We start from the raw sequence: 27998 nt of genomic DNA, 5'->3' as shown, positions 1-27998 counted from the left end.
ATCTCAGCTGGTGCAAGAACAGGGTCCTTCAAGCAAGAGTAAGGATGGAAGGTATCTCTGAAAGCTAGCTTGGCCTCCAAGCCTGGTGGACCTGGCAGGCCTACTTTTCCATACTAGCCTTTGGAATATAAAACATGAGTATCTGGTTCCACACACTTCACAGTATCAGCTCTTTAGGGGACACTGATGGGTCTCCACAAAAACAGCATCTTTTTTTGTTGTTGTTATTTTTAAAGATTTATTTTTTGTTTTTATTGGAAAGTCAGATCTACAGAGAGGAGGAGAGACAGAGAGGAAGATCTTCCATCTGCTAATTTACTCTCCAAGAGGCCGCAACAGCCAGAGCTGAGCCAAGTCAGGTGCCTCCTCCAGGTCTCCCACCCGGGTGAAGTGTCCCAAGGCTTTGGGCTGTCCTTGACTACCTTCCCAGACCTCAAGCAGGGAGCTGGATGGGAAGCAGAGCTGCCAGGATTAGAACCTGTGACCACAAGGGCCCCAAAACAGCATCTTCTAAGATAAAGACTGCTTTGACCAGGGAGTAATCCTATCATCTGCCCACTGTTGACCTCTGTCATTTATACTCCTAGTCCATAACCTCGGAAAGGTCTCTTCTCACATAAATCCTTGTTAAATAAAAGCACTGCTGTCAATTCTTACTTCTTCTAACGTTTAGATTGAATAAAAATCTTTAGTTTTCAGATCCTGAGGATTAGTTTCTTTGACTATTCTGCAAAAAGAGAAAATTGAGAAGGTTCTTGGTAAAATAACATAGTCATCATTTAGAGCATTGTTTATACAAATGTATTTTATTGTTTTAAACAGAACAAAAGAAGAGGCAGAAAATATTTGCATATAATAAATCCTAGTTTATAAATGTAGGGGTTTTTTTAGTGAGTTTTTTCTCTAATCATTGAGTTTTTTGTTTTGTTTATTTGCTTCACTGTATCTTGAGCTCTGATATTAGAGAAAAGCACATCTGGCATAAAGTGTAAACCAGTGTCTCAGAACACTGGAGTAACTTGGAGAACAAACATGACTTTTTGTATTTCCTCTGAGTAATCTTTAGTAAAACAAAAAGCGATCTTTGGCATAGAGTCATACTTTAAAGGCATTAATATTGCATTTATATCAGTAAGCAATATACAGATATGCTGAAGGCCTTGAAAATAATCTTTCAGTTAAAGGAAGTAAGAGAAAGCTTGAGAGTATAGGATCAACTTCAGACAACTTTTACACATTAAGACCTAACACACATTGGGTCTGGGAAGGATGTTCAAGCATGGGTTCTTACTCCTTTCCTTACTGGTTCTGGTTCTGGGAAGAAATGCCATTTCATGGGTTAGGGAATGCTCAGCAGTAAATGCAAAAGGATAAAGTTGCCTTCTCTCTGACTTTTGTCTGACAGCAACCTTACAACTGCGGTAGTGAAATCTTGTGCCCATTATGCTCTTGAATACTTGGGAGAGGATGTCGGGGGCTTAGTTGCAGTTGATTGAAGGGAGGTATGGACAACAAGAGTCACTTCCCATTGAATTCTGCAGCACCCAAATTTTAGGCTGCAGATAACATTCTCAATTAATTAAAAAACGGCCTTCAGACAGGACTCCTTTTCCATTAAATGCTATTGGGGGAGAAGCACTAATTCATAGGACTGAATCTCAAGAGGATAAAAATGAACAAATACCTAAGTAACTTTAAAATCTTGTTTAGGGTAAGGTGTGAGGGAAGACTAAAATGGTCATGATTCTTCATGATTTGGTTAAAAATTAAATGCAGCATTTCAGCTCAGAACAGCTGAGAGCTAAGAATGAATAAGGCCTCAGCACAAGCCTCTGCAGGCAGTGACAAAGCATGAAGTGCTTGGGAGTGACCCTGCAAGGAGGCTGCGCAGGACCATGCCCTGGCCACTCCGTCCCTCCTGCAGCAGAGAGCACCAGCAACACAGTGTGTTCATGGGATGGGCTGCCTTGGCAGGCCGAGGCAGAACTGGGGACAGTTTCCATAACATAGACAGTTCAGGGGCATGGTAAAGAGAGAATCGTGATTTTATTACCTCCGGATAGTAAAATTTGGTTTTAAACTGAGAAAAGGATTAAATCGAGGAAGGACAGGAAATGAATTCAGGCCCTGTTTGCTAGAGCTCCCCAGAGGCTACCATCCCATGCAGCAGCAAAGCTCACTTCTGCAAAAGACCCAGGAAAGGCAGACAGGGTCAGCAGCAACCTGGAAGGCCCAAAATAATGTTTGGAGGCACAGTGATTTCCTTAACTGAATTGCCCAGGCTCTGGATCCAGGGAGCCTATAGGGAGGCTGAGGACCAGTAAAAGGCAAACAGAGAGGTGTCCCCTCAACAATAAGGGCAGAAGAGGTGTTTGGCTAGTGTTTACTCTTGAATTCTGAGCTTATGTGAAGTCCAAGGGCTAGAAGCCCAAAATGCCTTAGAGTGTGCACAAGGATAATTGTGTTTGAGAAATCAGACTTTATATGGAGACACATCTCAAAGTGTCCATGACAAAAAAAAAAAAGTATAAATGTTTTCTAATATGAAGAAGCCCCCATTCCTTTATGACATGAGAGGCCAGGTTGTGTTACTTTAAAGCCCCAGCCATTATGGGTGACTCCCAGGACTTGATCATTTTCCTTCTATTCAGTATGGACTTCTGTGCCAGCCATGTCCAGCGAGGTGCCTACTGGTACCAGGGCGTCTTTCTAACCCAGCGCAGTGTAAATCCAGCATCTGTTCGAATTTTGATTGAGGCTGCTTCTGCTTCTCGCACAGTCTCCTTCACAGACTGCATGAGGTTCTGGGCATTGTGAACCAGCATCTCTGTGGCCTGCAGGGCAGAAGGACGGCTCATTAGTTCTACTCTGATTCAACCTGCGCTTTCACCAGGGGTGGACTGTTATTAATCCCATTTGAATCTGCCACACCACCCCCACCACTTGCTTGCCTCACCAAAAAGAGCCCAAAACTGAACCATCCTCATTATGTACTGTGCCACTCCAAGGCCTGTGGCACATACTCGCTTGGTCTTCAAACATGTTCTTCCCTCAAAACTCTCACTATCCCTTCCTCCTGCAGTGTTCTAGTTATCCCATGAGTACCTCCTCTCCTCCTTCAGATCTTTGCTCGATCAACTGTTGACCTGATGTGACCTCCCCTGCTCACACAATTTTATATCACAAAGTACTTCTGATGTACTAGTATCCCACATCCTCCAATTCTCTTCTCCACAGAACCTACCACAACTAATTGATGAACTCTATTTTATCTAGGTTGTTTGGTTATTTCTGTTTCTACACTCCTAATTGTTACAGGGCAGGTATTTCTATTGGGTCTGTTTACTGTTGCACCCAGTGTTCATGACAGTGCCTGACACATGGAAGGTGTGGCACTAATCACTGCTGGGAAGCGGACCTGTACAGCCAGAATAGCAGTGGGGGCTTCAAGAGAGCCCTACTGTCACTGATACACAGTTACTTGAGACACAACCTTGCTACGCCTCAGTTTCCCATGTATAAAGTGACAGAAGTTGCATAAGAGCTGCTTTTCCAATCCCAAATTCCCGAAGCATATCCCAACAGTCATCCTGAGAGTGAGTCAGGTCCATCCCATGCACCCAGTGTTTGAAGCAGAGGTAAGAGTTTCCCAGAGCTGAGTTAAGTCCTGCAAAACAGCAAAGACACTGCTGATAAGAACCCAAAAGCAGCCGACAACGCACCTGCTCAGACTCCTCATCACTGATGTTAGTCCGGCCCAGCATGGTGGCCTTCACCGTGGACAGGATTTTGAGCTGGGTACTTATTGTTGGGATTCGCTCACACACCTGAAGAGAAAAGTTTCATTTGGAATGTTTCCACATCAGTCTTATCTGCACCTCCATAAAAGCAACACATCCATCTTCTGCATTGTCAGTGGCCAGCATAGAAACAGCTTGTACTAAATGGATAGCAAAAATCCACTTGTTTCACCCTCAAGTTAGTACAGCCTCCTTTATCCAGACATACAAGCATTCCAATCATTTCATTTGATTAGGTAAGCAGCTTTCCTGAGTGTGTTCACTCCAAATACATGTATTTCCCCCTCTGCCTTTTCTTTCCACCATTATTCACCCAGTTTTCTCTCCTGCTTTTCTTCTACACTTCACACACACAGACTCTTTTTCCCAAGTACCTGTAGGAGGTTGGTTCTAATCCGCTTGTCTGTGCACTGTTTGGCAACCTCCTTGGCCAGCCGGGTCACCTCATCCGAGGCCTTGGCGATGTCCTTGGCACACTGAATGAGTGCCCGCTTGGTACCACTTCCCCCTCTCACAAGGCGGGACATCTCAGCCATCAGCAGAGCCATACGCTTGGCTGCTGCAATGATGTCGTTGCCCTGGAGAGAAGCAGAGACACAGTGTGAGGTCTGTCTGCGCACTGTTGCATGTCAAAGAAGGAAGCAGAGAAACAGAGGCAGGAGGGAGTCTGCCACTTAGCAGCCCTCTGGAAGGATGAGGAGAGGATGAAAGGATGGTTCTGAGAGAGATGGACAGCACAGGAGAAACAAGAGTGAGCCAGGACTCTTGCCCAGCCAACAATGAGAGAAACAGCTCTCCCCACTGGAGGAAAGACCAAGATATTAGTCTCAAAGGGCAACTTGAGTGCCCAGGCACAGCACTGAACAAGCACTTCAGCATCCCTAGGTTAACCATGTCAATCATGGGAAGAGGGCCAAGGGGTTGGTTAAACAGCCATTTTCAGTTTCACAGGGAGGAAGCAGCAGAGCCAGCAAGAGGGGAAAAACAGAGAGGAGCCTTTCTAGAGGCTGCAGGCCTCTTCATCCATTCCCTTGTTGCAAACAGCAGCTGAGGACTCACTACTTCACTAGAACTGGAAATCCCAATAATCTCAGACTGAGTGAGGGGGGTAGAATAAAGATGTTGCTGATCTAAACTGCTCCATCCCTCCCCTAATATCTCCTGTTTGTTCTCTCAGCATGAAAGAATATCTTAATTTCCACATATAAAGGAATAAGAATCAATTTTTCAATCCCCTTAGCTAAGTGAGGCTTCCAATTAAAGGAACTTCTGGCTAAAAGGATGCCAAGGGAGGAATCAAAAATTAAAATTGTTAGGCTGGAATTACAGCTCCCAGTCTAACTAATGGCAGCTGATCTGAGATTTGGCATTTTGGTTCACTGAAACCCTCATGGGCAGTAATACAATAAAGGCAGGCCTTTTTTATGCCCCAGGAGGTTCGTCTCTGAGCTGAAAACAACTCAAAATACCCAAAACTACATTAGAGGTCGGGCCCTATTCATTTTTCCCCTCATGCAATGTAGCAGTGAGGCACACAGTCCATGCCACTGCAGGGCACTCTGGGAGAGACCTCCACAGGCACCTAGAAGTGGCTCTTTGTTCACGCCAAGGGTGTAAAACATCTCAAGCAAAAATTGAGGCACAGGAGTACACAAGTCAGTCAGGAGATGAGGGGTGTGTTAGACAAGGCCCTCTGGCTCCGCCTGTTCCAGCGCAGTCCTGGGGTCATTCCAGGATTTCATGGCTTTGGTTAGAAGACAGCACAGTGCTATGGTTAGTTCCCACCCATCATTCTTTAAAGCCTTTCTTCTTGCAACATGCCACTCTTAAAGGGAAAAATGTGATCACCCCCACCTCCTACTCCGCAGTCTAGCCTTCAGCCCCCGAGGCCTCTCCTGAGAGCAGCTTTGAATGCTTTCCAATTTGTCCCACCCCTTCCCACTGGCATATCCTGACAGGCACTAAGGGAAGCCCCTTTCCCTGGGGGCTCCCGTCAAGGCTCCTGTCAAAGCATCTGCCACACAGCCAACGGCAGGGCAGCAAGCAGTTCTTCCCAGAGATCTTGCCATATAAAGCTACCTCTCATCATCTCTGCCTGAGCCGTCAGAGGGCAGGCGGTAGCAGGTGAAGCTCAGTGCTCAGGCCCGGTTACCTTCAATGACTGACAAGAGTTACCAGCCTTGAAGTCACTGAGAGATAATCCATGGATTCCCAAGGGGCTTAAAGACCCAACAGTGGCTATAAGGTCACTAAGGAATCCACTTAAAAAGTGACCCTAGATGTTTTCATTCCCCCTTATCCGACCCCCCACTCGACATAATGCAATCCAATTAATCTGGCATTAGCTGACCTATCAAACTTGTGAGGACAGCCCTAACAACAAGGTGCAGACAGACAGATGCCCTCCCTGCTCAGACTCACAGGACCCGCACAGATCATGAGTGATGCAATGTGTCAAGGCTGCACATGGCCGGATGCATTTGGAGCAGCACCCGACTGGGGGTGCTGAGCAGTACCTTACTAGACCACTTGGTAGCTTCCCGATGCAAGGACTGAGCCGCGGCCAGAATGGGCTGGTTGACTGGCTGATTGGTTGGCATTAACAGCAGCTCAGGTTCGTAATCGTCTTCCATGTCAGAGGGGACAGGGAACCCAACAGCATCAGCCGCATCTGCCTCGGCTACACCACCAATACCCACCTGCGCGGCTGGGATACCCGGCTTTGTCGATGGCAGGAAGGATGAGAAACAGGGACAGTGTTAGTAAGAGCAGTAGGATTTGGGAAACTGACCTTCAGCTGGTTTAGTAACCAAAGCTTGCCTGGGGTGGGGAAAGAAAATGGCGTATTCCCCAGGAGCCACAGGAGCAAAGGTCCACAAAGGGCAGGACTCTCAGCCCTGGCCGCTCTGTGATGAGTAAACAAAAGAAACCCACTCCAGTGGCAAAGGGTTGGCAGAAAAAGATTTATACCAACAAAACAGGTAGCATTCCTTTTCAACTCACCTACTGAAGTGCAGCTTGACAAGAGAAATTCTGACACCAGGACAACTTTAGAAGTTAACCAAAGAAGTAGAAGGTAATTCAAAGGACTTAGGAGAGCAAACGTGATTGCAGCATGTAAGTTGCTACGAATAGAAAAACCTGAACACCATGCGAGAGCGTATTGTCACTGCTCTATGTCTTTCTGCGACAGAGTTGGGTCAGCTCTACAACTGCCAGAAAGATTCCCTCATCAGGTAAAAACTGCAGGATTTAAAATTTTATGTTGGAGGTAACAAATACCAAAACAGGGAAAAGGCAGGAAAACAAACAACAGCAGAAGAGAAAGATGCCTTACGTTGCTGCACGATCACTCAGCCTCCAGTATCACAAAGGAGGGAAACCCACGGGGCAGCCCAGCTCTGCGCACTCTCCTCAGTGTCCACCGTCTCATATTACATCTACAGCTAGTAGCAGCAGGATTCTCCTTGGACACAACCTAAACCTACCTTCCTTTACAAAAGAGGGCCTCGCCTCTACATTTGACACACCTACTTCACAGAGAGGATATCATGTAGACTTGGCAACTGACTGAGGCTGAGCTCAGAGAAGCCCTCATAGGAGCCTAGCATGGTGCCACTGGAACCATAGAACATGAATCTACTACCATAGTTAGAGATATTAAAAGGCCAAAACAACAGAGGTGTCAGATGCTGAAAATAGGCTGGCATGGGAAGAAAATAAAAGAGTTGTTCTAGTGAAGCCAGATGATTTATATGGAGAATGGCTAACACGGATTTGCAGGAGTGTGTATGGGATTTTATTTGCAATTTCTATCATTTCCTAAAGTCTTACCCTACACATGAAGCCTGTCTCCAAAGGGTGAAGATGGAGACTTCAGGGCCAACGGGTGTTGAGGTGCCATCGAAATCCCTTTGCCTAAGCTATGTCTCATCCCCATTCCTTAGAGGGGAGGCTGACTGCAGCTAGGTTTCAGAGTCCCAAAGTCTCAAGACAGATAGAGTGACAGGCAGAGCAGGATGTGTTCTCCACCTTTCCTACCCCACAACCCAGACACAGCTCAAGCAGCTCCTGACTTCACACAAATGCAGCAAATCCCTAACGCTGCAAACCACAGAAGCCCTAAGGACTTCAAGCCACAAACAATAAAGCAGGGAAATCAGAGGTCAAAACTGTCAGACCCCATTAAGTTGCATCTTTATAACTCATGTAAATTCTGTGTTTTACTGCATAATGTACCTGGTATACTATAACTTATAAATTTCCTTAAAATCTTTTAAGTAAAACTAACCTTCACTATCAACCTCACTCACTTCCAACATTCAATGGGATTTTGCTACACAGATCCAGAGTTGGGAAGATGCCATCAGACACCCCACAGGTTAATTCTAAGACCAACAAAATCTGTATTCCTTCTTAGAACTCAAGCTCATAGCTAACAGTTCAGAAAAACAGTGAAAAGCCAAGGTCAGTTTCCAGCACTGAGAGAATCCCAGGGAGGCGGGCCTTAGGAATTACAACAGTACAGGAGCTTGCAAGCACTGAGAATGTGAAAAGAATAAAGGCAAATGGGTAGTGGAAATAAAGTTCTAGGGCCATACTAGAAAAAGTAGAGAATGGCATTAAACTACATGGTAAGCTCAGCAATCCTATTTTGTTCTTACCTAAAAAAGCTACCAGTTACTTTTCATCAGGGGAAACAACAGGCAAAACTTAAAACTTATTTATGGAGCATGGCTGCTGCAGCAGCCAGTTCTCAGTAACCACAGTTATATTGCAGATTCACTGATTTGGAGCTAGCCTGGTGCTGTGTAGGTCGAGAGGTAGGACAATTCTGACAAATGACTAAGCACGTGGATTCCAAGACACCAATCTACTTGCTTGTAATAAAAAAAAAAATTGGAGGGGGGGGGAATGCAAACACTGCATCATAGCAGCAGTAATAGGCCACAGAAAAAAGGTTCAGATTTGGAACTCTGGTAATTAGCAATGGAGTACCTATAGGTATTTGGCCATCCAAGAAAGATAAGCAATTGCTAAAGGATCCTACAAGTCCAGGGGGACACGAGGTGACTCTAGAGGACCAAAAGAACCCCTCTTTGGAAGTAACAGGCATTTGGGCTTTCACTTTTGCTGCTGGAGGAGAAAAGCATCAAGCATTAAAAACAGCTCACTAAACCCCACAGATAAGAAGGGGAACCAATGAGAGGGGCTTCCCAAATAGATTCCTCTTCTCGCTGTGTGCATGATTCTTCACTCATCCTTTCTGACAAAATGTCCTTCTCACCAAGGAAGGCTTCATTACTCACCTTGCTAGACCATTTGCGAGCCTCATCGTGGAGCTGCCTGGCAGCCATCATCATGGGCTGGTTGATCACCTCCCCAGCTTTCTGCTCAGGGAACTCCTCATCCTTCTCCTCCGGTGGCGGGGGTCGGGGTGGCGGAACCTCACCCTCAGGCAGAGGTGGCTTAGGAGGAGCAAGTTCATCTGTTAGCTAAGAAGGAAAAGAAATGGGTTACAAGAGAGGCTGTGGGAGCTATTCTACCCTCTTCCCAAGAATTCTTTCCTCTGAAAAGCATGCCTAGAGAAACCATCCACGCGGAACCAACAAAGACCACCTGCTTCAGTCTTAACAGGAGCAGACTTTTCCTTCACAGAAAAGCTAGCAGCTCCTGTTCTGGTCATTATCCCACAGAGGCACGCGCAGCACTGCCAGATCAAGAACCGATACCCGAAAAGATCCTCAGAAAAGTTAAAAGTTTGGGTTCTGGCTTTGAATCAAAGCGCAGCTGCAAAGGCACGTCATTTCCTACCTGCACTCGGGTTCCTCATCTGCCAATAAAGCACAGCTAAGCCAAATGACCCACAAGGGTTCTATTTGAAATGCTCATCACAAAGGAAACCATTCCCTAGGAATACCCCTTTCCCCTGGCCCTAACCACCCAACCAAGAGTCCAGAGGGAAATAATCAAAGGAAACATGGACTGCTGGGGAAGCACTGGTCCTCGGCTACATGCAGCACACTTGATTCGGTCCCCTACCAACTTAGAAATGTAACATCTTTTACTGACACTAAGTATGAGAAAGTCATCAAAGAGAATAAATCAAATGGGGTTGCCTTGACATTCCATTTCTAAAGTAAGGCATTCCCAGTAGTGTTAGTTGGAACAAATGAACTATAATTACTTTGTTTCTAAGATCTGTACCTGCAAACAGCTTCCTGTTAACCCACGGACAAATATAATTCATGGTTCTTTGAGTTGGAAGCTATCAAAAGATTTTAAAGTTATAGTTGGTCTAACAAAACAAAAAGTGCATACATTACTTCAAAACAAGAAAGAAGGAAAGGAACGAAGGGAAGCCGATTAAAGGAATGAACATGGATGAGTCTCACCATTTGCCATGATCAACCAGGAACACAAAACTCCCCTCCTCACAAGCCATACAGACTCTGCCACAACTCAGCACCAGTCACTCATCAGAGCCACGCTTACCAGAGCCAGCTCTTCTGCTCTAGTCCATGCCCATCCCAGCAGGCCAGTACCTCAGTTTCCCACTGGCCCATGCATTCCCACTGACTCTAGAAAGGAAAGCAAGTGCTGGCCTCCCGCTGGGCCTCAGGTAAAAACTGAGCCAGGCCACTTTCTGACACAGGTTCTATCTCCCGTTCTCTTGCTACAATCCCTACGTCATGCCACTCAGTTCTCCCCGTCTCTCTCCAAATGTACTTACGCGGAGCTGCTCGAGATCTGGTGGAGGAGGCGGGAAGTCAGGCTCCTGAGGCTGGAAGGCTTCTCTGACCTTGGCCACAGCTCCCAGGATCCGGTATCCCGAGTCCAGGAAGCTCTTCTGCAGCCCTAAAAACAAGACAGTGTCCTTTCCAGCTGGGCAGGTCGGCGCCTTGCAGCACCGTATGTGCAGCAGAACTGGTTTTTATGAACAGAAGCTGCACGTGCAGCTGCCAGTAAACACGGGGCAGGGAAGCAGGGCAAGGGAGACGTCTCAAAATCCACATGGGGCAGCAGGTGTTACAAAGCAACTGTTCCCATAGCGTTCAGTGCCCTCTTGCCTCTACTGCTAACAGGTCTTTAGGAAACTCTGGGGTATAAAAACTGTGGGTTCGGGTGGCGTCCACCATCTCTCTTACAATGAAGTAATCAATATTTAAGTGTCCAACTCAGAACATGGAAGACATAGGTTTCAGATTGGATATATACTCCCTGCAGTTGTTTGTCCCCCCTCCTTTGCTGTACCTAGCATTCAGCACATTAACCCTTGCAGCCAGCTGCTGCTACTAAGTCCAGTTACCTGGAATTCAGGAATCTACTCAAGACATAAGAAATTTGACTTAGGAAGCTAAGCAAGTCCTCAGTGATGGCATATTGAACGTACTAGATTCTGCTCAGGCTAGGGAAAAACAAGGCAAACTCTTTCAATCTTGCTGGAATCTACTCATTGAAAAGGCTAGAAATATTGGGGGTTCAGAACAAGACAGACTTTAAAGGAACAGCCCCAATTATCTGCTTTGGAAGTACATAAAATAGATCATAATTCAGCTGAAGAAAACCCAGCTTGTTTGGTGTATGACCTAGAAGAGTCAATTTAAGCCATCCAGAATGGAAATATAGAATGCTTTGGAAAAGAAAACTTAAAAATCCCCAATGAAGCAGTTATTTCCCCTAGCATTAGGATGCCTGCATTTAATCTGAAGTGCCTTGCTACAACTCCTGACTCAACTTCTTGCTAATGCAGACCCTGGGAGGCAGGGGGGATGGTTCCAGAAACAAGATTCCTACCACCCATATGGGAAACCGGATTGAGTCCCTATGTCCCAGCTTTGGCCCAGCCCAGTCTCAACCTTTATGTGCATTTGGGAAGTGAACTACAGTATGGGGGTGTTCCTTGTTTCTCCATCTGTGTGTGTGTGTGTCTATGTGTGTCTGTGTGCATGTCTACCCCTGAAAAAAGAAAAAAAAAGTGTAAAAGACATCATACGAGTTATATAACCAGAACAGTTGGCAAACTGGTCACCATGCATCTTAGCAGAAAATTCCAAAATGAAGACCGAACAGGGAGAAGAGCTATAGTCAAAAAGCAAGGAGAGGACCATCCAGCAGACACTAGCTGACAACCAGGCTGTCAGTGCTGTAGAGGCTTTACACCAAGTGTCTGCAGTTCAGGGCACGACTTCCCATTGGGTGGCCACAGGGTAGCTAATCTCTCACCATCTTTCCCGAGTTAACCAGTTCAGGTGAAGCACACACCACACATTGTTGCTTACCGGGGTCAGAGATGTTTCCAGCCACAGCCTTGGCATCCATCACCATGGGGGAAATGGTTTTGCTCAGTTCATCAGAGGCTGCTTTCACAGCCTCGCGGAACTTGGGATCCTCAGAGTTCTCCACCTCTCTCTTCGCCACCAGCAGGATTCGGTTGGCCCGACGAGCAATGCTGGTTGCCCCGGCAACCAGCATCTGCGGCTGAATGTTGGCCATGGCTACCTTACACTTGTCCAGGTCTTTTTTAATTGCTTCTTCAGAAGCATCCAACAGCGATTTGGTATCGATGGCTTCGTCGACCAGCCCTGTCAGAACAGAAATGGAATTCAGTTTCTATTTCACAAGAACAGAGCCTCCAAAAGCACTCTACCATCCACTCCAGTTTTTGTGAGAAAGTATGCAACACCCCAAATTTTCTCCTTCAGCTCCAAGTGCTTCCCCATGCAATCCAGAGCTTCCAAGTGAACACCATATAATGACAAAGCAGTGGGGACACAGCCACAAGTCAAACAGACTTTCAGTAGTTACAGCAACCATGAGTGCTGGCCGCCTTGTACCCAGCACAGACTAGCAGCCATGCGCCAACATGGAGAGGAAAAAAGGATTGCGTTTGACACCGACACCACATCATCACATTATCTGCTAACAACATTTCCTCCCTTCCCTTCCCGCTCCCCGGCCATCTGTTGCGTGTTGGCAGCGAGCAGTGCCCGAGCTGAGCCTTGTGCAGGACGCCCGTAACCCTAACAGCCTGGTCTTGTTTCTGTTACCTCTCTGCAGACACCTTAGGAGCTCCGTTTTCATTGCTGGCTGCTACAGACCCCTGCCAGGGCAGGTCCCGCACGCATGCGGGCAGGAACGAACCCACATTCCTTACCCCTTCCCTGCTTGCCCAGCCCTCCCTCCACAGAGGATGAAGAAGATCTGGAGGTGCCACTTCACTCGCACTGGCACAGGTGTGCCAGTGGTTGGTTTCAACTTTTTTTTTTAACCAAACAGCGTGGTTGATAAAGTTGGAGGACACTGTGAGACAAGTTGTATTAAATGGTAGCTATTGTGGTTCCTTGAAATGCGAACCGACTGAAAACGACAGGGAGACTCACTGTACCCACAGACACCGCCTCCCAGCCTCTGAAACCAGACTCTGCCTCAGACGGGGCAAAGACACTATTCAAAGAGAAGATAGGAGTCGTAACAATGAACATTGCACTGGGAGGGTGGCAGTAAAATAACAGACTCAAAGACTCTCTCTTCCGACAAAGCCGCAAGGCTTGAATGAGAAGCCGCCACTGCTCAGCAGCCCTAATCAGGGCCAAGTGCACGGCGGAGCACCTGACCAATCCTTTCTCCCGCGACAGCTTGAGTAACTCAACCGGACCTGCTCGAGTTTCTCCGCGCTCATTCCTCCTGGCTTAAGACAACAAGAACTTTACACAAAACTCTACCTGTCATTTTTTCAACATTATCAATCCACTGGTTCTTCATGGTCTCAAAGTGTTCGTATGCTGCTTGGTTTCCAGGGTTCCTAAGTAAGATCCGCGCCGCTGAGACCACCTGACAATAATAAAAACCACCTTTCAAAACCAGAGCACCCTCACAGGCTAACAGGAGAACTGTCAGAGACGTTTCCCCCTCTTAACCTCCAGATGGCGCCAGAAAGCCACAAACTTGCTTTTTCGGGCTGAACAGAGAAAGTTCGGTTTCATAAACAGTTTCTCAGAATGGGCTTCTCAATTCAACGGTTTTGTCTTAAGGTAAAAAAGTGATAAAGAAAACTGTTTCTCACACCATACTTCAGAAGAACATATTGCAAAATTGACATAAATGTAACCTTTGCTGTCAGTGCCACTCACAAACACTAAACAGTGCTGACAGTGCTTACTCACAGGACCATTAACCCAAACTACTCAAAACCGATGGATCAAGAGTTATTCACAAAATACATGTCTACAGTTAATAAAGTGCTTTGACCTTCAGCTTTTCTTCACGTTTATTATCTTACTGGATCTTCATGTCAACCCTGTGAGAGAGCAGACAGGTAATTTCTGTGGGTTTTTGTAGATGGGGAAAACAAGATTCTCAAAATCTAAACAACTTCATCAAGAGGGCCCAGCAAAGCAGCTCCAGGACTTGTGAAGGACCTGTGAAATGAATTTACTGAAAATCTGTTAAGATGCAGGCTCTATGCCACATACTGTTAGCTCCTCAAAGCAATCAGTTGGGAATGAATTGGGCCCATTTTACAGATGAGGAAACCAAGCCTTAAAGTCACTGAGGATTCTAGCCCAGGCTTATTTCCAAAGTCCTCATTCCTTCCATAATCGGTGGCATAAGCCATTTTCTGATTTGATTTTAGGGATCTCAGTTAAATACCCCATATTTTATGGACATTTTAATTTTAAAAAAGTTAGAATGCCCATGTTTTATGAAAAAGAATTGAGTTGGATGATATTTTCTTTTCAGGAGAATCTAATACATTACGTAGTTAACATACCCAGTGGGCAAAAACAGAATGATTAAGAGTCATTCCTATTTCCCCATTTCTTCCCATAAGTTCCCACATCCGCTACTCTCACAGATGTAGCACAATTCCTGATGTTACCCACAAGCACTCAAAAAAATCTATGAATAAGGAGATGGAAAAATAAAAGATTTTTCTAGAATTTGAATAGAAGAAAAACTACACAAACATTACAGTAAATCACGTTGATGTGATATTTTTGAGAAAATCTATCACATTGTAGAACTTTAATTTCTGTCCAAATGACTTTCCTTTGTTTCTGATCATCTTTTGTTCCCAAACTCATTAGCTATACCTTGATTATATAATAAATTACCTACGTTGGCTATACACGTAACTAGAAAAAATAAAACAAAACAAATTCTGGTAACAATTGATTTTTCTGTGACAAACACTACAAAGAGATAAGACAGAAAGCCAAACAATCCAGCCTTGCAAAAGGAACCAGGTATTTTCCCAATTGTGAGCGTGATGGAAGGTGCTTTACTAGTTTTCTTCCCCTTTAAGATTTGATCACTGTTCAAAAAACTTCAAACACAAAGCGTCTGCTATAATTTCAACATAAAGATCCTGAAGTTTGATACTATAGGGACATACGGGTTTTACACTGCCATCAGAACTGAATCAAACCATTCTGTAATTACCTTGAGTATCAAAATCAAAAATTAGCCAAGACCCACCTGGGGTGTGAGTTCCCGGGCTGTCTTCACCGAGGCCTGAATGCCTTCCACAGTTGATTTATTAGCAGTACCCACAGCAGCTGCCTTTTCTGCAGTGGCACCAAGTCTCCCAGAATGGTTTTCAAAGTTAGCTGCCCTCTCATCAAATACCTTGAGAAGAAAATAAGCCCATCAAAAATACTCATTTCAATAACATGGGTCATTCGAGAAAATGTCTCTTTCAGCAGACATGGCAATTACTCAAAGACAACATCAAAATGCTAGCTAGTAAGACAAATGCCAAATACTGCACTTGCTTTATCTTCCCAGAGGCTGAGCCATGGCACTGTGTCCATGGATATACATCCTTCAATTTCAGTTCAACCAATGCCAACCAAGCACAGCAGGACACACAGCACTGCGTACTCAGAAACATGAGTTCATAGAATGGGGAGACTGAATAATGTCCATTCCCCAAAGGCTTCGGTCCTTCAGTTTGACCAAGACAGACAAACCCTCTGGAGGCTCTATCGCATGTGGCTGGGCACGGTGAAAACCCAGAATAGCCACAGCAGTCCTAGTGAGCTCAGGCCCCAACCCCCACCCCGAGCAGCATTCCATCAGCAGTAAGGCTGAAAAACCTCTCCCCTTGACCTCCACAGATAAACAACCATCAGTCTCATCCTCAGGTCAGGCCTGATACAAGGGAAAGAACGAACAACTTGCACTAGCCCCAAAGACAAAACCATGCTCTTCTCTGCTTATTTAATTCTCAGATTTTCAAAATAAACTTTTCCTTAGACAAGGCTATCATGCACCCCATGAATAAGAACCGTGCCAACATTACGGGCAGCTTGGGGTCAGGGACCACAAAGAGAGCTGTGGCAACATTCATTAAAAATGGAAAGAATTCAAGAAATATTTGTAAGATCAAACTAGTGTGCCTTAATTATTTATTGCTATGAGAAGATGAAGGCAAGAGCCCAGGGTGACTTGCCAATGTCCAGGAGAGAACAGAAGCGCAACACAGGCGGGGGACCTAGGAAGCCTCTGGGGAAGAGGGCCAGCATCGAGTTGGAGCTACTAGCCTGAGGCTCAGGGACTTCTGCAACAGAACAGCAAATCATCCCAGCCTAGGGGATCATGAGCTGAACTGTCTCACGCACTACACTTGAGAAGAAAAATGAAGATCATTTGCAAAAAGACAAACCCCAATCTGCACCCACTAGTTGTACACGGCCTTATGCTTGTTCCAAACTCCATTTTAGTTGCTGTCAGTACTCGTTTTCCTAGATTCCCTTGCCAACCAGAGTGGTCATGTGACAGAGTCCTAGCCAATAAAATCTAAGCAAGTTTCCTGAGTAATTTCTGAGAAAGTCTTTAGTTTCATTTATTAGATATGCCAGGCCTCCTTCTGGGAACTGGGAATAAAGCAATGATGAAACAAAGTCTTTGCCTATGTGGCACATGCTAATTTTAGACAAACAATGAGATAAGTATGCAAATATGGCAAATGCTAAGGAGAAAGGTAAAGTATGGAGATTAAGAGACCCCTGAGAGCAGGGTTGCAATTTTAGGTGGTCAGCAGGAAGCTGAAGAAAGTAAATGAATAACAGAGTTACCTGTAGAAAGACCAGAAAACTAATACAAAAGATCCCCAGAGCAGAGCACAGCAACATATAAAAGGACTGCTACACATACAACTAGGAGAACAGCACAGATAAGCAAGCATGGGGGCCAGTGCTGGGGACCACAGGTTAACCTGCAGCCTGCAACACTGACATTCTACATGAGTGTCAGCTCAAGTCCTGACTCGTCTACTCCCAATCCAGCTGCATGCTAATGCACTTGGGAAAGCAATGGAAGATGGCCCAGCTCCTTGGCCCCTGAACCCATGTGGGATGCCTGATTCTGCAACAGCCATTCTAAACCATGAAACAAAGGCTAGGAAAATCACATAGTTGGCAACTTTCGTAGTGTGAAGCTACTAAACCAATGTCAATGCTACTCATTCTATGTATGTGATGAAAATAAGCCATCTTTGTTTCAATATCTAATGGTAGGTCACTTCTTCTACTGCTGGCAATTAGACATACCTAACTGAAGTAGTTGGTGACTAACAGATGGCAGGGTGGTCCTCCTTACTGCTTCTGATATACACTGCGATCACATGTTACCTTGAATCTATATAAATATATATGGGTAGCAGTGTGTGTGTGTGTGTGTGTGTGTGTGTGTGGGCAAGGGTATGCGTGTGTATGCAAGTGCGTTTATGTATATGTATATGTATTCTGTGTGTGTGTGTGTGTGTGTGTGTGTGTGTGTATGGATAACTGGCCAACAGAAGAAATGGAAGCCCTCAGATACTCACCTCTTCCCTGTTAGGTGCATCAGGAGGGGCAGTAGCGGCTACGGCCAACAGCTTGATGGGAGTTGTGGTGTCACTGAAAACATCCGATACCTCCTGAGTCATGGCCTCTTGCATCCGGGCTTTCAGATCCTTAAAAATATTTGTTTCATAAATGCCAATTTCCAGAACTATCTTAAAAGCATCTTGACTAATGTCCTAACTTCACTTACATAATCACTGAGGGTTTTCAATGAATACTTACTGTCAACTACTAATAAAGAATTAAACCAGGTGAGCAGCTAGCCAGGCAAATATTTATCGTCAAGCCCCAATAAAGAACTAAGCTAGCAGCTCCAAGAGACACTAATCTGGTTTAGCAGAAAGGGTAAGCCATGACCCTTATGTTCCCAGAGACTGATCTACCCGATGAAAAAGATCTTCCTTCCTTTCTTAGGGTCCTCCATGAAATAAAACTGAGAGCCACGGAGTGGAGCCCACAGGCCCAGAGAAGAGCCAGAGTTCATCAGGACTCCTCCCGTGCACAAGCCTGACACTGACCAGAGTGGTTGGAAGGATTGTCTGGTGGAGGTACTGCCACATTTCTAAGCAATTTAGTACCTTAAGAGGCAAGAAAGCACAAATAGGAATCTTATAATCCTAATTTTTTCAATGAAGTTGCTAGAGAAAATTATCATATATGTATTGATCTCTTAATATGAGTCTAATAAAAAGGATCAAACGTCATACTAAAAGAGCTCTTTTCACACGGCCACACTCCTGCTTATTTTCTGGATTCACATCAAAAAGTCTCCATCACCTCCGGTGTTTCACAAGGTGACTGGCAGATAATGGATAGTGATATCTAATGATTTCCACTGTGAACAGGCAACTGTTTTTATTTTAACAAATATAAAACTGTTAAAAATAAAATTAACAATGATGTACTGTTTTTTAAAGATTTGGTTACTTTTATTGGAAAGTCACATATACAGAGAGGAAGGGAACAGAGAGGAAGATCTTCCATCCGCTGGTTCACTCCCCAAGTGGCTTCAACAGCCGGAACTGAACCGATCCGAAGCCAAGAGCCAGGAGCTTCTTCTGGTTCTCCCACATGGGTACAGGGTCCCAGGGCTTTGGGCCATCCTCAACTGCTTTCCCAGGCCACAAGCAGGGAGCTGGATGGGAAGTGGGGCCGCTGGGACACAAACTGGCACTAAAATGAGATCCCGGCATGTGCAAGGCGAGGACTTCTGCCACTAGGATACCATGCCAATCCTGATGTGCTTCTCTTAAAGGAGATTAGGAAAAATACAACTTTTCAAACCCATGATTTCAAGATGGTTGAAGTCTTAAGTTTAAGGAGAAATTCATTGTAACAAAAATATTAGGGGTGGGTGCCATGGCATAGTTTGTTAAGCCTCTGCTTGCAGTGCCTACATGCCATATAGGCACGGTTCTCATGCCAGCTGCTCTACTTCCAATCCAACCCCCTGATAACAGCCTGGGAAAAGATTGACAGACGGCTCAAGTTCGTCGGCTCCTGCACCCACATGGAAGGCTCAGAAGAATCTCCTCACTCGTGGCTTCAAACCAGCCCAGCTCTTGCTATTCCAACCATGTGGGGAGTGAACCAGCAGAGAGAAGACCTCTCTCTCTGTCACTCCTTCCCTCTCCATAACTCTACCTCTCCAATAAAAATAAATAAATTCTTGCTTAAAAATTAACCAATGGGGCCCGGCGGCGTGGCCTAGCGGCTAAAGTCCTCGCCTTGAAAGTCCCGGGATCCCATATGGGCGCCGGTTCTAATCCCGGCAGCTCCACTTCCCATCCAGCTCCCTGCTTGTGGCCTGGGAAAGCAGTCGAGGACGGCCCAATGCATTGGGACACTGCACCCGCGTGGGAGACCCGGAGGAGGTTCCAGGTTCCTGGCTTCAGATTGTCGCGCATCGGCCCATTGCGGCTCACTTGGGGAGTGAATCATCGGATGGAAGATCTTCCTCTCTGTCTCTCCTCCTCTGTGTATATCTGGCTGTAATAAAATGAATAAATCTAAAAAAAAAATTAACCAATGAAAGCACATGTGATACGTGAGTAAACCAAAACTCTTATAAAGCTCTTGATCGGGTGAAATTTGGAAAACACAATGTTAATCGCCATCACACTTAGATGAGCTCTTTCCCAAGAAGCTCAGGTTCCACATGGCCCTTGGTCACACTCCTCACTTTACCTTCAGGGAGTCCTGGAGTTGAGATGCAAGTGCCCGAGCCTGAGGACTCTCGCCTTCGCCTCTGGCAGCCAGGTCAGCCAGCTGCGCCGTGAGCTGGTCCACTCGGTCACACTTGGCAAGGAGATCTTGGCGATAAGGACCCATCATGACATTAGCCAGACGGTGTCCTTCAGCCACAAGCCCTCGGATGGCAGCCTGACCTGCACCAAGAGGCAAACAGGGAGACTTAGAGACACAAGTGCACAGAGAAACAAGTACAGTGCCACCCAACCAAGTTTTTTTTTCTCCGATAACATTTAGTGCAAAGGAGGGGACTTCCTTCAAAGAAAAGAAATGGGGGAAACGGAAAAGCATGAAGCAAAAACTAATCACCCATAATCACATCATTCAGAGATAATGCACCTGAATGCTGCTTTCCAGCCACGTTGTTATGCATTCCAAATACCTACATACACAATATGCATACATTTTTATTCCTTTATTCTACTTAACATGAGCATTCCCCAGGTCACTAAAAATTGAGCTTTTAAAAAAAAACAGATTTATTTATTTTTATTTGAAAGTGAGATATACAGAGAGGAAGATCTTCTGTCCACTGATTCACTCCCCAAGTGGCCGCAACAACTGGAGCTATGCCGATTCAAACCCAGAAGCCTCCTCCGGGTTTCCCAGGCGTAAGGCTTTGGGCCACCCTCTGCTGCTTTCCCAAGCCATTAGCAGGGAGCTGAATTGGAATCGGAGCAGCCAGGACATAAACTGGTGCCAATATAGAATGCAGACACTTGCAGGTGAAAGATTAGCTAATTGAGTCATCAAACCAGCCCCAAGAGGTAAAAACTTTTTATAGCTCAATTCACATTCTTTGAACCAATTTGTTCCCCCACTAGTAAATTACACATCTGCCTAATTTCCCTCTACTAACAATGAGTATCACCAACTTAAAAGTTGACCCTTTTATCCAAGCAATATAACAAATGACATGGGCTTTTCAACTTCAGCAGGCTTGCTATCATAAAATGAACTTAATTCTTGCACAGCTATTTCTAAAATCTCCCAAATAATTGAATTTGGGAGTTATATATTCTATACATAACTGCATGATACCCTCACAACTGAAATAACCTTGGCCACTACATACCTTTTCAAAACCTGTATTTAACTGAGTGCTTTGCATGACCCGTAACAAAAAGAATACTATTGAGGCCAGCACTCTGGCATAGCAAGCTAATCCTCTGCCTGTGGAACTGGCATTTCATATTGGTGTTCGTTTGCATCCTGACCGCACCACTCCAATTCTGCTCCCTACTTGTGGCCTGGGAAAGCAGCAGAGGATGTTCTAAGGCCTTGGAACCCTGCACCCATGTGGGAGACTCTGAAGAAGCTCCTGGCTCCAGATTGGCTCAGATCTAGCCATCGTGGCCACTTGGGGAATGAACCAGCAAATGGAAGATCTCTCTCTTCTTCTCTGCCCCTCTCTCTCTGTAAATCTGCATTTCAAAAAAGAAATAAATGAAGAAGTGGGGGAAGGCAGGCAGGCAACTGAATGGAAATACATACAGGAGTGGCAACAACTAAGAAAGTTTCTGTTCTAACTGGAGCACTTTCCATTTGCCTACAGCAAAACCATTAAAATAACTCACAATTAAATCATAAGATTCTCATCAGCTGGGTTTGGAAATGTAATCACACCCAAAAATGCCTGATTTATCAATGGTTGAAGAGCCACATCTAATCACAGATGTCTCAAGATCCCTAGGAGCAACCTGCAGATTCGCAGTGAGACCGGCTTAACCGAGGTTAAGCGCTCGGATGTCCTCACCGACTCCCCGGTCATCCACCGTGGGATTATCGATCCACCGCTGTGCTTGCTCAATCTTGCCCTCCAGGTGAACAGCTGCTTTGGCTGGTCTGCTGTTGGCCACGGCCCTGTTGGTTTTGGTCTGCAGGTTTTGCAGGGCAGTGGCTACCTGTTTGGCCAGTGCTCGGGCCTCTGGGGAATCTCCTTTCCCCCTGGAAAGAAAAGAAAAAAAAAAACAGACATCCTATCACATACAAACACTAACTACAGTGAAACAACTCAATTACTAGTGTCAAATGCTAAAGGTGACAAATTGTTAATGATTAGTAATGACTTTGAAAGTTTATCTACTTGACTTACTCATTTAAATTAATAATGTTCTTATCCAAGTTAAAATATCTGATATTAGTTCAGATCAGTCTAGTTAGTCAATCTCAGTTGTAACTGAGTTCCACCAATCCTTATGGGGAAGCAAGCTGCATGCCAAGCCTGCATCCTCTGAAAACTCCCTCTGGAACTGAGCAGGCCTGGGCAGCCATGTTTGCTGTTTCATCGTAGCTATGGTAGCAGTAGTAGTGGTCGAACCACCTTTTGAGCCCTAACTCTGCCAGGTGTCATTTAATCCCCACAACAATCCTACACGGTAAATACCAGTACTGTTCAAAGAACAAAGGTGAGGCACAACACTGGGCAATCTGGCTTCTAGTGCTTCTCAAATTTCGCTGTGAATGAAAGTTACCTGGCACCTTATTGTTACACACAGATTGTTAAATCCAACATTGTAAGAGGGTATCTGGGGCAGGCTCCACAGGTGCAGACTGCGCAACATCTCAGGTGATTGTCAATTCACCCTTCAAAAGCACCACAGTCAACCACTGGCAGGATTTGGTGCCAGAAAGTCCTAATCAGCCTAAGCCATGGTGGGTCAAAGTCAGAGGAAGAACCACCAAATAAACAAAATCAACACAGTGAAATGGACGCAGAGGATACCATAAAGGTATGGAGACAGGGGAGCGAGGCTTCCCTGGCTGCTCCTATAAATTTCCGCTTTTTATTTGAACTGCTTCAACATTCCTTAATAAGAGTATCAGCACAGAAATAAAAAAGACAACCACAACTGCATCACAAAGGATCATTACTGCCGCTAAAACCTCACCACAAAGACGTCAGATTCTAACCATGACAAAAATACAAAGAATCTGACTCATTTTCTATCTCAAATTCGCTAAGTCACGGAAAAGTCAACTTGAGACTAATCCGTTTGTCTCATCTGTGGAAATGTAAATATTAGTCTACCTGACAGGATGACTCGTTTTGCCACGCTATAGTTTTATGACTTTAAATTTCCAGATATTTCTCCCGTAATAAAGCTGGACAAAGAAGGTATTGGTCCTGTTCATGATGACTCCTGCTGCCAAGAAGTTATGTGTGAGATTATGTGTCATGGTAATGATGGTCTATGGACCACACACAAAAGTCTACTGTTATCACAATCATCATTAATTATCTCTTCCTCAGTAACCTCAAGTGCCATCTTAAATGAGTGCCATCTATGTATGTGAACATATATTAGATTCTGAAAATATAAAATGCCTGCCTTTGAACATTTTGCAAATCTAATGGAAACCAACCGTATTAGTGAATTAATATTTACACATACAATCAAGTTGAGCATTTATATATATCCATTACCTAAATGATTCAAGATTTGGAGCATAAAACAGTAATCTCCAAATGACTGACCCAAGCTGATCTCTATCACCGCAACCTTCTATCAGAAATAGATCTACCCTGCTCCCATCAAACTTGCTCAATGCTGGGCAGTATTTTTAGCTATTACTTTAAAGGATTATTTTGCCCTCTATAAATTAGGCATTCTCCCATGAAAGAACAGAAAATGAGATACTCAAGTTTCTCTTGAAAAACAGAGTATTTCAGATACTTGATTAGGTTATGCAGGGGGACTGCAGCTGAAAGAGTAAGGTGGGAAAAAAAAGTTTTAACTTAATTCGTTTTCAAGGGCAGGGAGACAGAGATGTTCTTTTTATCTTCCCCAAATGGCCAAGCAAGAACTGGAGCTGAACACTCACTACAGATCTCACATGTCCATGTCGGAGACTAGGTTCTAACTATCTGAGTGAACACCTGTTGCCTTGCAGGATGTTGGAAGCTGGAATTGGATGTAGGGCTAAGGCGCACCGATACAGGAAGTGGGTAGCACAAATAGTAACTCAACTACTACGGGAAAAGCCTGCCCCCAAGGTTTTTTGTTGTTTATTAAGATTTATTTGTTTATCTTGAAAGAGTTGCAGAGAGAGACAGAGATCTTCCATCTGCTGGTTTACTCTCTACATGGTGACAATGACAAGGACTGGGACAGGCTAGGAGCTTCATGAGAAGCTTTCATGCAGTTGGCAAGGCCCAAATATTGGTACCATCTTCCCACTGCTTCTTCCAGGTCCTCAGAAGGGATATGGATCAGAAGTGGGGCAGCCAAGACATGAACTGACACCAACATGGGATGTCAGCATTACAGGCAGCAGTTTTACCCACTACACCACAATGCTGGCCTCCAAGTTCTACCTTTAATGTTACACCACTCCTTAGCACTCTGAACATGCGTTGCAAGTTTGACTTTTTTTGAGAACAACAGAAGAAACATCTTCTCCTTATTATCAAAGTAAATACAATGAAACAAACTTTCAAGAAGGAAGTTGTGGTGAGGATGTTGCTGCAAGAACAATTACCCAAGAGCTGGAATTTAAGGACCTTCTATATCTGCCACTCAAAAAATAATTCACTGTGGAAAAAATAAAGTACTGCCTTGTACCTTTCCCCTCCCCCCACACATCCCACAGAATTTTTCATAGCTAACCACAAAAATGACTTCCTTTATAAGCCTGAGAAGCAGGCATCTTAAATATCATATAGCAGGGACAACTCCAGTGTAGAAACAAAAAAAACAGGGACAGGTACTGCAGTACAGAGCTAAGTTGCCGCCTGGAATTCCTGCACCCCATCTCAGACTGCCTAGGACCAAGTCAGGCCTCCGCTTTTGATCCAGCTTCTTGCTAACCCATCATCTTGGATGCAGCGGATGAAGGCTCAAGTGCTTGAGTTCTCATCATCCCTGCGAAAAGACCTGCTTGGAGCTCTTGGCTCTGCAATTCAGCCTGGCTCAGCCCTAGCATTGCAAGGCATGTGGGAAACAAACCAGCAGATGGAAGATTGATCTACTTCTCTTTCAAATAAATAAAAATCAACTTTAAAAATAAATTTTATCATTACAAAACAAATTTTTTTGACCTATCTCCAGGGACCAGTAGGTAGTACAGCAGGGCAAGTCACTGCCTATGACATTTGCATAGCACACATGAGTGCCAGTCCAAATCTCGCTATACCACTTGCAATCTAACCCCCTGCAAATAAACCTGGGAATGCAGGGGTCCAATTGCTTGGCTCCTTATCATCTATATGGAAAACCTGACTCCTGCCTTAGGCCTAATCCTAGCTGTTGGAGTCATTTGGGGAGTCAGGTAAAGGACAAAAGAGCCCTCTTGTCTTTCCCTCTGTCACTCTGCCTTTCTATTATATTGATCAATTAACCTTTAGGAAAAACAAACAAACAAAAACAAAACAAAACAAAACCCTCAGGCCTGACGCGATGGCTCAATGGCTAAACCCTCACTTTGCAAGAGCAGGATCCCATTAGAGTGCCAGTTCATGTTCCGCCTGCATGATGGCCACTTCCCATTGCTTATGGCCTGGGAAAGCAGTAGAAGATGGTCCAAAGCCTTGGAACCCTGCACCTACATGAGATACCCAGAAGGAGCTCCTAGATCCTGGTTTCAAACCAACTTAGCTCTAGCAACTGGGGCCATTTTGGGGGGTAAACCAACAGATGGAAGATTTTCTTTCTCTAACTCTTTCAGCTAAAAAAAAATACTAAATAAATAAATCCTAAAAAAGAAAGAATGAAAGGAGTCTTATCTGATGTAGCCATGCCACACAACCAATGAGAATATAATGAAGGGACATCATACCTGCATTGAACCCGTGGGAATTCAACTGTGTGTGCTTTCAGAAAGAAAAAAGCAGGAGGGGGGAATATATCAAGAGAAATACATGAAAGGACAATTTAGGAATTAAATACATACTGTCTTCGTAAATCGGCCAATTTAGAAGTCAGAGCAGATATTTCTCCAAGGGAACGTAGGATGTCATCTCTTTCTTTAGGGTCATCACACAATTCTGCTATTTTCCTAGCTTCAGCCAAAGCCCCTCTAATCTGATCTTCTCCTTCGGGTCCACCGTTTGGATCTGCAAGCCAATTCTACACATGGAAATGGAGAAGTACACCGAAACCTGTTCATGAGCTATGTTTCATTAAACCTAACACCATAAGAAACATTCTAAAAGTAATCACTTGGCAAATCAGTGATCTCTTTCTGCAATGTCAATTCCTTCATCTTATTAACAAATATTTTCATAAGTTTTATGTCATCTTCGATTTAATTACTAAGTTTCTCAAATATCTGTGGCTGTGAAATGCTTGAATATCATTTTACCATAGAGTACTATTAGAAAACTTAACACTGTCTAGCCAAATGAGAGGATGTAACTGTGAATTCTGGGACAAGAAGTTTTAACATACAATAATCTATCAAAAATATGATTTTCTTGGTATTCAGAGTACTTATTTTTAACGAAAGTATCCAAAAGTAACATCTTCTTTCAAAATATAGGTAAACACCAGTCTAAACCTGTGGTGGGAAAGGGGGTGCTGTTAACATTGGTAACTGCAAGATACCCATCAGTCATCACTTAGAAACACCCATTATCCACCCACAGCGCATGGTGGAGATGGTCTCAGGGGGTAGGGAGAGGGGTGGCAGGGATGCAGAGGGTATTTACGGATTAGTTCCCTTTTTCTTGTGATTCTCACCCCTCATAAAAACCACCATCACTACCTGGGCCGCATCAATCTTCTTCGCAATGCTCTGCTTGGAATTTGTCATGGCTTCCAGCTTGCGAGCTGCATTTTCCACCTTGGCTGTGAGTACGTCCAGGCCCTGAGACACTTGCTGGGCTTTCTGCATGGCAACCGGTGAAGCTCCTTGTCCTCTGCTCAGACAGATAGATGCCGAGATTAAACCCTCTCAAAGAACAAAGCACTGCTAACAACAAACATCGTACACGTCATTTTCTCAACACGTTTGTCTTTCTCTTTCCCTAGTGAATCTGGGAAAGCCAAAGAAAAGAGGAAGAAGCAAAGCATGCCATGCAAGCCAACTATTCTTTTTGCCTCAGAAAATATACATTAGCTTTTTGGAACTGCATAAGTAACTTAAATAGCAAGCCATGCTTATTTCTCCTCCTGGTGGTGATTATATAATCAAACCTAACTTCAGTGAGAAATGGTGCTTAGGATCGTATTAACTACAGAGGTTTTTGTTACCATAGTAATGTGTGCTTCAGAAATTCAGAGCCCATTAAGTTGTCTTCCTTATGGACAAGCAGGTATTGCAAATGTGTCAAGTCACAGCTCAGAGTATTACGGAAAGTACACTACGTTGGGTTCAAATGGATCTGCAAATCAAATCCCGACTCCTGGAATCTGTAGAACTTTCTTAGAAAGGTTAACCTCAGGCTTCAGCTTTCTAACACAGAATCAAAGTAGGCCACAATATAGTAGCTGGCCTTGTTCTGTCACACAGCGGTTTCAGACTTCAATATAACAATGTCAAAACATTTGGACAATACAGCAGTATAAACACACCACCTACCATTAATACTAAAGTATCATTATTGTTATAATGGATTATAATCTTAAACATCTAACTTTCACTCCCAGAAATCATTTAATCAAATTAATATTGAGAGGCAAAAACAGCACACAGTAATGGGAGCACATGAAGAATGAACTGCATTATCTTCACCTCAACAGTGGTATGCTGCTACTACTACTATGAAAAAAAATTGGCTAATAGAAATTTGTTTCCTTAAGAAGAAATTTTCTATGTCAACAAGTAAGATCAGCCATTCAGGATTTGGTAGATGAGCAGCAATAATCATTTTACTCGGATCTTCTAATTTTAGAATGAGCTTCAGAACACCATGGTTTCTTTTAATATTAGTACAGATCTGTTATTCGTTAAGCTAATGCTCTTCTTAAAATCCATCTTTTTTCAGCTCCACCAGTAGTTGTGGTGATAAACTCCATATATTTACCACCAGGTATATAAAAAGTATACATATACCATTTACTTGAACTTGAAGTCTTTCTTTTTACAAAACAAAACAGTGAAAGACTTTTAAGTTTTTCTTATGATGCAACATTTTTCCCTTCAAATTTAATTGCTC

General features: G+C 44.3%; 1 protein-coding gene across 2 annotated transcripts in view; it reads right to left on the bottom strand.

Annotated features, from left to right (window-relative positions):
• Positions 1 to 790: 790 nt before the first annotated feature.
• The window catches only part of VCL (vinculin), a 102389-nt gene continuing 75181 nt past the window's right edge, over positions 791 to 27998 (bottom strand). Inside the window, exons 9-22 of one of the 2 annotated variants that reach the window (XM_004583500.2) lie at positions 26606 to 26759; positions 25793 to 25968; positions 21657 to 21847; positions 19838 to 20037; positions 17632 to 17760; positions 15282 to 15431; positions 13526 to 13634; positions 12083 to 12385; positions 10534 to 10658; positions 9110 to 9295; positions 6317 to 6520; positions 4175 to 4378; positions 3723 to 3827; positions 791 to 2834 (exon numbers count right to left, since the gene is read on the bottom strand). In XM_004583500.2, coding sequence (XP_004583557.1) covers positions 2688 to 2834; positions 3723 to 3827; positions 4175 to 4378; positions 6317 to 6520; positions 9110 to 9295; positions 10534 to 10658; positions 12083 to 12385; positions 13526 to 13634; positions 15282 to 15431; positions 17632 to 17760; positions 19838 to 20037; positions 21657 to 21847; positions 25793 to 25968; positions 26606 to 26759 — 2383 coding nt within the window. In that variant the 3' untranslated portion in view covers positions 791 to 2687. The remainder of the gene's footprint in view (positions 2835 to 3722; positions 3828 to 4174; positions 4379 to 6316; positions 6521 to 9109; positions 9296 to 10533; positions 10659 to 12082; positions 12386 to 13525; positions 13635 to 15281; positions 15432 to 17631; positions 17761 to 19837; positions 20038 to 21656; positions 21848 to 25792; positions 25969 to 26605; positions 26760 to 27998) is intronic. The other variant, XM_004583501.3, reaches the window with a different exon arrangement.

The sequence above is a fragment of the Ochotona princeps genome, chromosome 13, assembly GCF_030435755.1.
Source record: "Ochotona princeps isolate mOchPri1 chromosome 13, mOchPri1.hap1, whole genome shotgun sequence".
Taxonomy (NCBI): Eukaryota; Metazoa; Chordata; class Mammalia; order Lagomorpha; family Ochotonidae; genus Ochotona; species Ochotona princeps.
Note: the sequence above shows the minus strand (reverse complement) of the source record. Positions and strands in the feature narration are given on the sequence as shown.